Source organism: Polistes fuscatus, unplaced genomic scaffold, assembly GCF_010416935.1.
Source record: "Polistes fuscatus isolate 324 unplaced genomic scaffold, CU_Pfus_HIC Scaffold8, whole genome shotgun sequence".
NCBI classification, from domain to species: Eukaryota; Metazoa; Arthropoda; class Insecta; order Hymenoptera; family Vespidae; genus Polistes; species Polistes fuscatus.
The window spans coordinates 6,266,982-6,282,295 of NW_025113162.1; the positions used below are offsets into that span (position 1 = coordinate 6,266,982).

Here is a 15,314-nt window from a genome sequence, read left to right on the forward strand (position 1 = left end):
AATAAATCTATATACAAAAAAATAATAATAAATAATCTCGCGTGTAGGGGTTCTTTTTTTTGTTGTTGTTTCCTTTCTTTCTTTTATTGTTATCTTTATGAAAATTGTTATCTTCAAAAATATTCATTAAACGTGTAAACTAAAATGAAAAACACTATTATAACAAAAATCTGACAGTATAATAAATCTATATACAAAAAAATAATAATAAATAATCTCGCGTGTAGGGGTTCTTTTTTATTGTTGTTGTTTCCTTTCTTTCTTTTATTGTTATCTTTATGAAAATTGAAGATAAGATCGGACCAAAAGCAATATTCGATATTCTGCTTGGGTGAAAATCAGCGGAATAGTCGTAACACAAGGGGTAAGGTAAAAAATGGACGTATCTCGTACTTTTCGAACGTCTTTTTCTCACCGAATGGAAATGAAAAGTCTAATAAGGCGTGATCCAACCTTCCGAACGAATGAACGAAAGAACGAACAAACGGACGAAAGCTCGCTCTTCTTCTATCTCAGAAGAAACGACGGAGCTTTGAGTAGCAAAGTAGAGAATTCTCTTTCTTTTTCTTTCTCTTTTTCTTTCTCTTTCTCTTTTTTATCAACTCTATTTCCACTTTTTCGTCATCTCTTCTTCTTCTTCTTGTTCTCGTTGCTAGGAAAAAGGAAAGAGATGAAAAAGAGAGTAGAATGAAAGATACAGCTTTATAAAATCTCAGTTGAAATTATTATCAAGGGCTTTGAATAGTACGAAAAAAGATAGGAAAGAGAGAGAGAAATAAAACAAAGAGCTTTTATATCAGACGTAGTAATTAATTCGGTGCCCCTTTCTATTTTTTTTTTTTTTCCTTTCTTAAACGATCATTACTTTAGTTCCTATTCGAATTTCTTACCGTTCTTGAATTATATACCATCTGTTAGGATGTAACAATTAATTTTCTATGCATTTATATTAACAAATTTAATATTTATTTGTATAGTAATCGTACGTTTGTGTTGTTATTCGAAATAGTTTCCATTCATTTCTATAACTTTGTTTCATCTTTCATGAACAAAAAATTGCCGAATTCCTTGACGAATTAAATGAAATGTATTTAAATATATTCAAAATATCAAAATATGTTTTTGTGTATAAGAATTAGATAATATTGATTGTTTTAAATTGACAGTGTATACGAATACTTCTGAAATGAATTTTATGTAGAATATTACATAAGTGTGTTTATGCATTTGAACATAAACTTTTTATCTCAGCATACATTCGCGAGATAGGTATTTAAAATAATGAGAAAGGAAGATTATATTTTTTAACTTTAGTTTCGTTCGTTTCTTATTTTTCTTTTTTCTTTCTTTTTCTCTCTCTCTCTCTCTCTCTCTTGCTATCTAACAAAAGTCGTTTTTCTTTTCGCACCAGAAGAACCACCCACCACCATCAACCTGCGAAAAGGCTCTTTTAAAACGCTTTGGTCGGTCGGTCGAGCTTCTTTCGCAAGCTCAGCTCAGCTCAGCTCAGCTTTTCCATCGCGCGAATCGAATTCACAAAGTCATCAACGTGGAAAAGAATCTAACAATTTATTTTTTTTCTTCTTTTCTCCGTGACAGAAGAAAAATCGATTAGTATTACGAGAAGAAAATTGTAATCCAAAGAGAAAAAAAAAGAAAAAAAACAGAAAAAACTATATATCGGATTATTTTTGACGTTAAATACGTTAAACACTGTGATTTAACAAATTTTTGTCCAATTACTAAATTCTCTCGCAATTTTAACAATTTTTTTTTCCTTCGTTTTATACTTTACGAACGAATAACACACAATAATAAATATATTATTACATTTTATTCAAATTATTGTATTTTGTTGTACTTTTATCTGCGTTCAATATGAACAAAAAAGAAAAAAAAAAGAAAAACAGAAAAACAAAATTTGAAAATGAGAATGATTGAGAAATAGTTTTCGATGGGAAATATTTTCCAATAATTATTACGTCGAAAATTTCGAATGTTAATAAATAATACGTTCTCCCAAATGACATGTTTTTCGATATTTATATGTAATGAAAATTCTCATCGAAATGCGTGCGACGCGGTGATGATATCCCTCTTATCGTCCGTTTATTTTTCGATTCCACCTCGAAAATCTCCCATTGTTTCACGTTCCCTTTCATAGACATTTTGTTTTTTATCTTTTCTTTTTCTTTTGTTTGTTTATTTATTTTTATTACCCCTTTTTCCTTTCTCCTAATATTCTCCTCTTTATCATCCTTTATTATTATTATCATCATCATCATCATCATCATCATTATTATTACTATTATCATCATTATTATTATTATTATTATTATACCAAAAATATGGAAACAGAAATCGATTTGCAACAACAATAAATAATATAATAAATAATAAATAATATAATAAATAATAATAATAAATCGATATACGTTTTCTTTTTTTTTATTATTATTATTATTTTTAATAGGATATAGAAAATTGCGTTCATTTAGTAGTTCGACGTTAAAATAACGATCTTTTGTATATTTTAAAACCGCAATTCCTGTGTCTCCTTTGAAAACGATTCGTTCGTTCAACCGCACGCCTCCGCATTATGCCTCAAGATGCAATACATATATATACGTATATATGCAACACGTTGAGAAATCACATACTCTTTCTCTCTCTCTCTCTCTCTCTCTCTCTTATTCTTTCTTACTCATTCAGTCTTGTTTTCTTCCCTTTTATCGTTTTCATTTCTTCCGCATCCGCGGTTTGTACGCCGTGTCTCGCGTTGAATCGTGATTTGCGTCGTCGGTTCTTACCGCAACGAATCTTTTGTCACAAAAGAGAGAAAGAAAAAGAAAAAGAGAGAGAGAGAGAGAGAGAGAACGAGAGTTAGGCGAATCTAATGAATCTTGAAATTCCTTGATCGATCTTACGATCTCTTTCTTTATTTCTTTATTTATTTCTTGTTCTTTAATCGGAAGAGTTTTATTTTTGTTTTATCTTTTTTCGAAAGAGAAAGATTCTTTAAATTGACTTCAATCGAATCTCGTTAAAGAAAAGTATCGAAACGTTACAGGTGAACTAATCGAATTAATCGATTCACCGTAATTCCTTTTCCTCTTTTTTATTTTTTTTTTCTTCTCTTATTAGCTCAAGGATGTACGGCTTATAATCTAATTTTTTTTTGTCTTTTTTTTCTGTCGATATATTTGCGATCAAAATTATCTAATTATTTCAATATTTATTAACACAGTGTTCTATTGTTTGATCGGTATTTTTCTTTTTTTTTTTTAATATTTTAAGTGTCAATCATTTTATTTCAAATACTAATACTGAGTCAATAAATATCAGTTATATTTATATTTATAATGTGTTTGTTTAATATTTATAAAAAAGAGAAAAAAAATTACGCATATTAATTAATTAATAAATATATTTCATGAATAATAATATAGAAATATTTTATTTATCGATCTAATAACAAAAATAGGCTCTCTGAATATTTAGTTGTTACGTCAACAATAAAATAAAAATTGAAATAAAATAATAATTGAAAAACGATAAATAATAAATTAATTTTATTCACAGTAGTCAGCGCCTTGAGTTTTGTATTATTAACGTAAAAAAAAAATAAAAAATAAAAAAGAAGAAAGAAAGAAATTGATTTAACGAGAAGAAAATAAATAGAGAGAGAAGAGGAGGGTTGAATAAAAATATATTATTATATATAAATAAATAATATAATAAATAAATAAATTATAAATAATTTATAATAATTATATAATAAAAATAAATTATATTAAATAAAATAATATAACTGAAGCAAGAGAAATAATAAAATTATATTGACAGAAGTAATCCCTGAATTGTGAAATAAAAAATAAAAAATAAAAAAAAACAAAAATGAATAGAGTTAGGAGGTGAAATGATTTTCGAGACAAACCGTCGTCATCGTCGTCGTCGTCGTCGTCGTCGTCGTCGTCGCATTTCCTTTAAGCAAGACTTTTACGGTCAAACCTTAGTCATGAGTTGGCAAAAGCGCAAAACCAATGTAAGATCGTTGACCTACTCTCTCACTCGAAGTAACTCGAAGGTAGAGAAATAGTAGGTAGTAAAGGGAGAGAGAGGAAAATAGATGGAATAAGAGAGAAGGATAGAGTCAAATTTATGCGTAAGAGCTTTTGGCACGTACCTTGATGGTGCTGAGCTTTTCGAATACACGTGTCAGGGCTTATTCAACAGTTTCCTTCGAATTTGCCACACGTGTGCTTCTCGCATACCTCGAACCCCGCGATCTTTCAAAAAGTAACTTCATTTTTATCATCCTCGATATCGGCACTTGAATCCTTTCTCAACGAAGAAGAAAACTTCATAAGGAATTTTCCGTTTTATTCGGTGTGTCCTTGATCTAAAAAGAAATGAATCATTTTATTGGTACATACATGATACGTATATAAAATTGATAAATTTAAATCCTTAATAATAACTATGTTCGAAATTTTTAACAAATTGTATACTATAAAAAAAAAAAGAAACTAAATAAAATTATTTACCAAAATTGTTCAGTTTTAGTAATACGTCCTTGATCTAAAAAGAGATAAATGATCTTATTGGTATATAAAATGGAAACATTCCAATTGTTAACAACTCATATATATATATACGATCGTCTAATTTGTCAAGTTAATCTTAAAACTCGAGATTATAAATTCTATTTGGTTGGTCCTCGAAAATACGTTCGGTTGATCACGGGACATAAATTTGAAAATATGTAGTTAAGTGAAGACGAGAAGTGAACTATCGGGGTGACATCGTTTTCCATTAAATCTGAGGTTTCAATGCGGCCACCGGATTACGTTATACAGTAGACGTAAAGAATAGATCGTGAAATTGGGCCGAGAGAACACCTCGTTGTATATTTTGTTCTATCTAACTTGCGTTTAAAGAAAGAACGAGAGAGAGAGAGAGAGAGAAAGAAAGAAGAAACAAAAATAAAGAAAGGTGCAAAAGTGAAAGACTTAATTCCGGAGTTATAAAATAATAGGAATAAGAAGAAAAAGAAGATAGGAAAAAAAGGAAAACAAAAGGACGATCGAGGAGGAAACGAAATCAACTTTGCTTCGGAAGAAACGGAACAGTGTTCCATTGTTTCAGTGATTATTATTTTTCTTTTTTCTTTTTTTCTCTTTCAATTGTATCCACGTTCTCCAGTAATTTGTATTCTACCAACTGCAACAATTTATCCACCTTATAAATTTGTATAAAGACGAAATGAATGTGACGATATTTTGAAATACGCATACGTAAATATACGGATACCGTGAATATAAAATGTAAAAAATATATTTGAAATGATTGTTCTCTTACATTTTGGTTTACAGCCTCGGACCTGGATTGTATAAGAGCTCTGTTCAATGAAAAGGAAAAAGAGCTTTCCCTGGCGGTGGCGAAGGTCGAAGAGCTGACGCGACAATTGGAAGAATTAAGGGGTCGTCAGAACGGCGGTGGTACTGGAACGGGGGTCGGTGGTGGCGGAGGGGTCACCGGTACCGGACCCGGTGGTATTGCTGCGGGACACTTGCCGACACCAGCCAGTGCTGAGCTCGAGAAACTTAGAAGGGAACTAATGGTAAGTTGTTTTTCTATCGATTATACGATATATACTTGATCGTCTTCCTTAATTTGTTAACATCGTAACTTGTTAAACATTCAACATTTTCCCCAGTATCGCAACAAGATGAACGAGCAACAAAATCAAGTGGTATCTCAACAGAGATTAGCACTCGCTCAGAGGCAAGCAGAAATGGCGTCTATCGACGCAAGGATAGCGCAACTTCAGGGTCGACTGCAACGTAAAAGAGCATTGAATCAACGACTGAGCCAACAACTTGGCTCGACGAATCGTACGAACGCTACTACGAACACCAATTTCCCGGAATCTAAACTCGACTTTAATGCCGGTGGTAAAGCGAGACCTACCGGGAACATTGCCGCGATCGAACCTTACTCGCACATACCTAACGACAATGATTTCAATCTTAATAAAAATGATCCGAAGTATCAGACGTTACCGTATAATACCAAGTTTACCGTGAACTTCAAAGCCGTCGAGGACGACGTTAACAAAAATAAGATACAGCACAGTGCGAGCGCCTCCCAACTCGGACAGAGGACTGCCTTTCAACAATTCGGTCATCAAATCGCCCACAGCCAGTCGCAGTCGCACATACAAGGTAAGTTTTTTTATTTATCTTGCAATATTCGTCAATATCCTATATCTCCCCCACACACGCGTGCACCGTACCACCTGCATCACCCTCCGATTACCTATGATTTTGCAGGTCAGTCTCAACCCCTTGGATCGAATCAACAGCAGCAACAGCAGCACAATCAAAATCTTGGTAACCAGACTGCCAATTTGCAGGCAAACTGCAACAACAATAGCAACATTACCGGCAACAACAACAATAATCACAATAACAATAATAATAATAACAACAATAATAATAGCAATAACAATCTGATCGGCTCGGCACACAATAATTTCACTCAGGAGAATTTGTCACAGAACTTTAGGATTCATGCCCATAACCAGCAATCACAGTTGCAGCAACAACAGCAACAGGCACAGCACGGTAATACTCAAACGAAGCAATACAATTCAACGAGTTCCTCGACCTCCAGCTTAGGCTCAGCGCCGTCCATCACGCAGGCCCATAATCATCGAAATCTACAGACTCATCAAAAACCGGTGTCGAGCGTGGCGCCAAGTTTTCCTGTTAAATCTTTAATTTATCAAACATCCTCGACTAAGATCAATCCTGTGATGCCGCAGACGCTCAGTCTGATAAGTCGAGCTCACTCGACGACCCAAAACTTTGTGGGTTTGAGTGGGTCAAATAACAACAGTCAGCAACAGGCGAATCAAACAGGGCAAGGAAACGTCAGTTCCACTCAAGAGTCTAATTACGCGTCGAGGCACAATTACGGAAGCAATCAACAGCAGCCGCAGCAACAACAACAACAACAACAACAACATAGTACTGGTCAGACGAACGCTCACGTATCTTCTTCAACGATTTATCAAGCCCAAAATTCACCGAATCTCGTGGCAAGCGTACATGCCACTCCAAGTGCAACAACTCTAACTAGTAATACGAACGTTCAACGATACAATCAAAACCAAAACGAATCTCAGAACGATAATAAAAATAAATTCGAACCTACGAAGGTACAGGATAAATTCGAGCACGTCTTGCCATCTAAACACGAACAACAACAGCAGCAGCAGCAGCAGCCACAACAACAAATTAGATACGATGGGAATCTCTTTAAATACGATAGTCAACAAATGAAATACGATCAACCATCAAAGATGTACGAGCAAGGTATTAAACACGATCAGAAACACGAGAATGGGCAATCGAAACACGAACAACACCATAATGCTAAATACGATTCCGGTCAATCCTCGCAGCAATACAAACACGACCAACACGAGAATCGAAATTCGGTTAAATACGAGCAACACGGTGGTAATCCATCTTTCAAGCACGAGGTTACGAACAATCCTCAACAATTCAAGCAAGAGCAAACAAAATACGAGTCGGGACAAAATAAATTCGAATCGACGTCTTCGAAATACGAACAAAGCACGACGATTAAGCACGATCACAACGTCAAGTTTGAACCACCTAGCAAGCTATCGGAAAAGCCATTCGAGTTTGAAAGGTTAAAGAACGAGAACGAGAGAAAGAATTTGAATGAATTGAGAACAGAGGACAAGATTAAGCCTGCGCTACCCCCAAAACCAAGCAAACCCAATCCACCTCCTAGGCTGACTCATCATGACAAAATCGATGTAACTTCGGATGGACTCAACGATTGTAAAACGGCGGTTGTTGTTAGCATTGGTTCCAGGTACATTTTTATATATATTTCTATATGTTTTTTTTTATCCTTTATTATTATTATTATTACTATTATTATTATTGCAATGTTGCATATATTATACGTAACAAAAAATATATATAATGGACAATTGAAAGTAGGAAAGAGAATGAAAAGGAATTCGACTTATCCAGCGAGGAGAAAAAGAGGGGAAACAATTACATGGGGTGGGTTAATTATAAATGTTAATTAGTCCACGATCGATTTGGCGAGAGTGAATCGAGTGTGAGGCCTGTCTCGAATAATAGACACCGAAATAGAACGACGAATGTACTGAAGAGACAACATACGTGCGCTTAGTTCCCGCGAGGTCTCTGATTGATAAAGGCGTAGGATACCAAAGTGGTCGGTGATACTTTAAAAATCTTTGTGTATTCTTTGCAACCTTTATTTCTCTTTTTCTTGGAGAATATTTCCTGATTATTTCAATTTGGAACTTGTGTCGAATAAAAACGACGAGTAGAGACATAGGTACTTTAATCGAGTGGGTCGTGCAATCTTTACCTTAACAAGTATTGTTCACTCGAAAGACAATCGCGAAACACTTGAAGCAATTACCGACTTGAATTTTGCTAGCTAAAAAAAAGTTAAATTCTAAAGAATCTTTGAATGCAATGGTATTATTAAACTCTTGAAGCTTTGTAAAGTGTTGATTTCTTATTTTATTGTTTTCTATATTTATTAATATTATTTAATAATTTTCAGAACCGAGAAAGAAGAAGATATACCACCTATTCCTACGTCGGAACCACCGGAATCACCAACGGACTCTCAACTCAGTAATCACCAAATTATTAAGGCACGTCCGTTGACGTTGAAGAAAGCACCAATTTCGGAACAACCCAAGTTGCGATATGCTAAATCGAATGTTCACGTGTCGATAAATCGACGCATTGAAATGCCCCCGGCTTTTCTTTTCCCGGAAACTGAAATACCAGCGGACCTCATGCAACCTGAACAGCAACAACAACAGCAACAACAGCAACAACAACAACAGCAGCAGCAACAACAACAACAGCAACAGCAACAACAACAGCAGCAGCAACAGCAACAGCAACAGCAGCAACAGCAACAGCAACAACAACAACAATCTCAGCAAATAATCGACACGACGGATAGTAATTGTAAGAAAAATAATACGATTATTGGCGAGGATGTAATCGGAAACGAAAAATTAGAAGAATCGGATATCATCGATGCTTTGAATATAATCAACATCGAGGATAAACCTAAATTAAAAAGCGACACGGAACGTAGATTAGAATTAGATATAGATGGTAAGACGTCCGAAGTGATGAGAAGGAAAAAAGGTAATCTGAAGTCTAGTACGGGGAAAGCTAATCTATCGAGAAGAGTTTCCTTCGACCCACTTGCACTTCTCTTGGACGCCAGCCTAGAAGGTGAGCTCGAACTAGTGAAGAAAACCGCCAAAGAGGTTGCCAATCCAAGCTCGGCCAATGACGAGGGTATAACCGCCCTTCACAACGCCATATGTGCTGGTCATCTTGAAATCGTGAAATTTCTTGTTGAATTTGGCTGCGATGTTAATGCTCAAGATAGCGATGGATGGTAATATCAATGTTTTTCCTATATTTTCTACTTCTTTCTCCTATTTACATATATTTGCATATAAAAATTTGCATTACTCTTATGTGTGTGTGTGTGTGTACTATATATATAATACTTGTTCAATTTTATAGGACACCGCTTCACTGTGCCGCGAGTTGCAACAATCTCTCTATGGTGAGATTTTTGGTAGAACACGGTGCTTGCATTTTTGCAACGACACTTTCCGATCACGAAACAGCTGCGGAAAAATGTGAAGAAGATGAAGAGGGCTTTGACGGATGCTCGGAATATTTATACAGTTAGTATTGTTATTATTATTATTATTATTATTATTATTATTATTATTATTATTATTATTATGATTATATATTCGCCATCGTGTGTCATGATTTAATTAGCAAATTAATTAGCAGATTAATTAGCAAATTAACTGTTAAACTCTCGTTACAGGTGTACAAGAGAAATTAGGAATTATGAATAATGGTCAAGTGTATGCGGTTTTTGACTATGAGGCGCAACATAGTGACGAACTTTCTTTAAAAAATGGTGACTCTTTGGTCGTGCTTCGTAAAGGTGACGATAACGAAAGAGAATGGTGGTGGAGCAAACTTGGACACAAAGAGGGCTATGTACCTCGAAATTTACTGGGTGTAAGTTACACTTATAAAAATATTATTATATATTTTGTACTTAAAAAAAAACTTTAGTATTATTCTTCCTTACTTTATATGTGATTAATCTCTTAAATATTATTTTCATGTTTCAGTTGTATCCTAGAGTACAACCAACAAAAACGGACTAAGGCACCTGATGCCACATCATTCGTAATATCCGCTAATAATTAATTATTCATTATCACAGTATTCGATCAGCAGCTTTATCTTATTAAGTATCGTAGTCCATTGTCACACATTACCAATGTTGTCTTATTTAATAATTATGTGTTATCTCGCCGAAAGGAAACGAATACAAAATTCTGTATAATTTTTTTAGATTTTTTAAGAGAAAATACAGCGCGTGTAGAAGACAAAACGCCCAAGCCCATACGTGTATGTGTGCTGGGATTAACATATAAGTTATTTTTATTGACAAATCTTTCTCTCTTTCTCTCTCTCTCTCTCTCTCTCTTTTAACTTTTACACGTGGAAATATAAAATGTTTATGTTTATGTTATATAAAGATATGTAGTTAGGCGAGAGACGTGGAGATCATATTATTATCTTCTTTACTATGTTTTACGAGAAAGGAAAAAAGATTCAAAGTATATAGGATATTGTAAAGCATATACAGTATTTGGTGCAACACGTATGTTATATATATATAGGTTTTAATACATTCGTCTCATATTTTTTGTTCTCGTCTTTCGCATTTCTTTTTTATTAAAATGTGACACAAAAATAATATTTTTAAAAATTATAAATATAAGACAAAAAAACTAATACAATGACAAACATATATAAATGTATATATTATATATATATATATATATCGATGAAAATGAAAACAATTTGAACTTTTATGAGATAGAAACAATAAATATATAATGTTTCAGTTTTTTCTGACGTCACTCAAACAACGGACTACACAATAATCAATAATTTTTAACAAAACAATTTATCAACGATTTCTTGCTTTTTACAGTGTGTATTTCTTTTTTTTTTCAATGTACTTATTAATGAAAAAAGATTTTCTTTCTTTTATTTTTGTTCTTCATACGTAGTTTAGCATCAGTTCCTTTAAGATAAAGTACAAAAATGCTACAATGTTTTTTAACGACTTATTTTAATGCTCTAATCTATGACACCACACATACACATACACATACACATACGTCATACGTACATAAATACATACATACATACACACAAATTATGCACGCACGCACGCATGCATGAAAATTCATTGTCAAGAGAGACGAAGTCTAATATCATTTGACTTAATATTTAAAATAAGGACACTTTGAAGAAATGATAGCTCTCTTCTAATACATCACGCGGAAATATATTCAAGCAAGATAGATGTATCGCATGTTCCAACACAAGAACTTTTCTGTACTTAATAATCACGTGCCTATTATTATCGTTAATTTGTTTCACCTAAATATCTATGTTTAGATGAAATCAGATTCTCTTGTTGCGAGACCTGTTATTACATTTAAATTTCGTGTCAAGACATTTTCTCGATCTGATTTTAAATAAAAGATAAAAAATTATATATATAAATAAATAATCTCCTCGGATTTAGAAAATGTTCCGAAGGTGTACGGTGTAATATAGACTTGCCAAGATAGACATTTAAAAATGACCAGCAGTGTGTAAGTACGTTATAGAGGCGGAAAGAATCTTTCAAGTGGAGAAATATAGAATAAATATTAATGTGTGATTGATTAAAATTCCATTTTAAAAGCGTATACCATTTTTAGTAGTTCAGGAATTTCTAAAATTACTGATGCAATATTCTAATAGAATAGAAAGAAATTTTACTGATACATCAGAAAATTTCTATAAGCATGTTGTTATAATCCTTAAATAAATAAATAAATATATATATATATATATATAAATAATTATATATATATATAATATACATATACATGTCGTTTCGGTCCTAATACAGGCCTCCAAAAAAAATTTTTTGATGATTACTAATTAATAAAGTATGTGCCTTTTTCAGAAATAATAACAGATACACATATTATGTAAGAATATATGATATATGTATAAATATATATATATACATATAAATAAATATATATACATATAAATATATATATATATGTATATATACATATGAATATATATATATATATATATATATATATATATATATATATATATATATAATGACAAATAAAAAATTGTTTTTAATAAATTTAGTCCAGACTCCTATCTCTCTTCACATATTTATATAGAACGATATAGAATAAGATTAAATAATAATAATTATTAACTAATGTATTATATAAAAATATAGGAAATTAATAAAATGGCAATTTTAATTCGTTAACATAACATAAAACGAAGGATACTGTAAACGTTTTTACCAACTTTTTAACGTTTTAACCAACATATAAAATTTATCATGCCTGCATTAAATATTATTAAATATACGACAAAGAAGAATGATCATATACTTATTCCAATATACGTCTATTTATAAATAGCATTTATTATTTTCATACTTATAAAAAACTATATGAACGTCAATAATTTCAAAATTGTTAATTTCAAATTCTGCTAATTTAACATAGAACCACAAATTTTTTTTTTCTTTCTTTTTAGTAATAACTCATAAAATCTGTTCCATAAAGTTTTAATCGCTTAAGAAAATGCTTAACTATAAGGTAATAATTTATAGAGATTTGTTTGATATTCGTGAGAAATATTTCAAAATGCGTTAAGATCTCAGTCGAAGTTATTAAAGTGTATAATGTTATAAAAATGGATGTATATATTAACAAAAATATATATATCTATAAATATAAGTCTTATTATGGCGACAAAATTGTCGATAAATCTTGACACAATATAATGACCAGAAGATATTGAATTTTGATCACGATATATTCCTCTATCTCTTTCCTCTACTTGTATAAATTATTATATTAAATAATGTATTAAGAGAATAATACCATGACACTGCAGAAAACAAAAACAAAAAAAGAAGAAATGAATAATTCTAAATTAACTTCAAGATTTTTGAGTCAACGTATATAAAAACGGTATGTAAATTAATCATAATTTAAATATACCTAGACAATAACTGGATTGCTATCTTTTAATAGCTGAAGACATGCATTTATTTCTTCACAGTCTTTTGCCATGGCCTCAAATCTAAAAAAAAAAAAAAAAGAAAAAAACAGTAATAACAAGAGTAGTAATAAACAATAGTACGCAAAAAAATAAAAAAGATAATACTTTTAATTAATCTTACCTCTCCCTGTACAAATTCAACATTGGTAAATTGAAACGTCCTTCCATTAACGCACGAGTACACAATATGGCTAAATTTTTGAAACATTTACAAGTAGTATTATCTAAACCCTGACTTTCCCATTCAGGTAATTCTTTAATTATATTCCATGCTGCAAAAACATATTGCATCAGAGATGACCAATGTTGCGAGTCTAGAAGTATTCTCCCCTGATCAATTACTGCTTTCTATATAGATATAAAAATAATAAATTTAATCTAACAAATTCTCTCTCTCTCTCTCTCTAATGCATGAAAAATTATTTTATCATATTTTAAAAAAATTAAATTTCAAACCGTACTTGAAATGCTTCTAAATGTATGTATGCACGACTATATGCGCAGTCATCTGTATTAGAGGAAACAAGACTAGCGAAAACATTTTGCCTCAAATTACAAAGTTTTTCTCTCAGCGGTTGTATATCCGCCATTGGTATTTTGTTCATGAAGACATCCCTTAATTTGTCATCTTCTCGTAGAGTACCACTTTCTTGCATAGATATTACATCCGTAATAAGTTTGACCAACTGATCATGGCTAAGACCTCGTAATCCATTTACTAAATTTCCATTGAACTTTTTTTGTACTGAAGTATCAATTAAGTTTGTGGATTTCGAAGGTGTTCTCTTTTTTTTTTCTGATAAACTAAATCTAGTCTCATCGCCAAGAGATAATCTCTTTCTAGGTGTACTTCTCAATAACACTGTGGCTTTTATTGGACTCTTTACTGGAGTTCGATCCTTGAAACTTAAACTAAAGTAAAAAAAGAACAAAATATTCACTCATTCATTTGATTTATATCTTCAATACTTTAAGAACAATTTAAAAAAACAAGAACCAACCTTAATAAGCTGTCACGCTTACAGGCGTCCAGATCTGGTGACCAGACAATAGTCCTTCGTCGTCTTCCTCGTTTCTGAATAACAAGTTCGTCGGGACTAGGAGCTGGACTACAAGAATCTGAAGTGTGTCGACTATTAATTACATTGTCCATATTATTTTGCTCAATCGAAAGTACTTCACCTACAAAATATGAAAGAACCTAATATAACCCTTTCATGGATGTAATTTATACATAAATCAATATGATTTAATTTTATAATGATTTTTACCAAATGACAAAATGGTAAATGATATTTGATAAAACTGATTAACAAAAATACAATACACATATACAGTACAACGGATATATATATATGTAATATGCAACTTTTACATTTTACCCTTAACAAGTATGATTAAACACAAATATTGTAAATAATATTATAGATACCTGGTGAAAGTGTCATACCAGGGATATTAGGAATAACAGCTAAAGCTTGACGTGCAGATCTTCTACGTGACCCGTCTGGTCTTCTTAAAAATTCTCTGGTTGGAGTGTTCATCATGCATCAAAAAGATGCAATTAAATGTTCGTTTTTAAAAAACTCTTCTAAAATTTAACAAGAGAATGTTTTTCTTTTTTTTGTTTTTATTATTATTGTTATTATTATTAATATTATTATTATTATTAATCTTCCATTTGACTCCACTACCAACACACCATATAAATTGTACTCACTCTACAAACAACACTTTCACGATTGTTTCTTTCACAAAGCCAACAATATAATGATTCTTCTTTTTTTTTTAAATATTATGTTAATATAGATTTTCCTTATCATAACGTGAAAAATAATGTAAAGTATAATGCAATAAATTAAAATGTTCACTTTTATAAGTTTAAAATAGTTGTAAAAATGTTTCCAAACTTATTCCTCGCAGTACCGAAAAATCACGTTAGAGCTCCAAGAAAAATGGCGGGAAATTCACAGATTCATGCTTACTAAC

The 15,314-nt window shown here is 31.8% G+C and overlaps 2 protein-coding genes across 7 annotated transcripts in view; one reads left to right on the forward strand and one right to left on the reverse strand.

Annotated features, from left to right (window-relative positions):
* The window catches only part of LOC122524760 (putative uncharacterized protein DDB_G0289263), a 120,299-nt gene extending 109,430 nt beyond the window's left edge, over positions 1 to 10,869 (forward strand). For all 3 annotated transcript variants that reach the window (XM_043647179.1, XM_043647177.1, XM_043647178.1), the window contains 7 exons: positions 5,376 to 5,623; positions 5,720 to 6,227; positions 6,336 to 7,914; positions 8,650 to 9,513; positions 9,645 to 9,811; positions 9,964 to 10,163; positions 10,280 to 10,869. In XM_043647179.1, coding sequence (XP_043503114.1) covers positions 5,376 to 5,623; positions 5,720 to 6,227; positions 6,336 to 7,914; positions 8,650 to 9,513; positions 9,645 to 9,811; positions 9,964 to 10,163; positions 10,280 to 10,315 — 3,602 coding nt within the window. In that variant the 3' untranslated portion in view covers positions 10,316 to 10,869. The remainder of the gene's footprint in view (positions 1 to 5,375; positions 5,624 to 5,719; positions 6,228 to 6,335; positions 7,915 to 8,649; positions 9,514 to 9,644; positions 9,812 to 9,963; positions 10,164 to 10,279) is intronic.
* A 1,780-nt stretch (positions 10,870 to 12,649) lies between these two features.
* On the reverse strand, positions 12,650 to 15,295 carry LOC122524765. 4 transcript variants are annotated; one of them, XM_043647187.1, is made up of 7 exons: positions 15,046 to 15,293; positions 14,758 to 14,916; positions 14,327 to 14,507; positions 13,787 to 14,237; positions 13,447 to 13,673; positions 13,265 to 13,346; positions 12,650 to 13,151 (listed from the first exon to the last, which is right to left on the reverse strand). In XM_043647187.1, the coding sequence occupies exons 2-6, from the start codon at positions 14,870 to 14,872 to the stop codon at positions 13,265 to 13,267; spliced, it is 1,056 nt and encodes a 351-aa protein (XP_043503122.1). In that variant the 5' UTR covers positions 14,873 to 14,916; positions 15,046 to 15,293; the 3' UTR covers positions 12,650 to 13,151. The 4 variants fall into 4 exon arrangements, with proteins under 4 accessions (XP_043503122.1, XP_043503125.1, XP_043503123.1 ...); XM_043647190.1 differs by having other exon boundaries at positions 14,327 to 14,444; positions 14,776 to 15,295; XM_043647188.1 differs by having other exon boundaries at positions 14,776 to 15,295.
* Between the last annotated feature and the right edge of the window lie 19 nt (positions 15,296 to 15,314).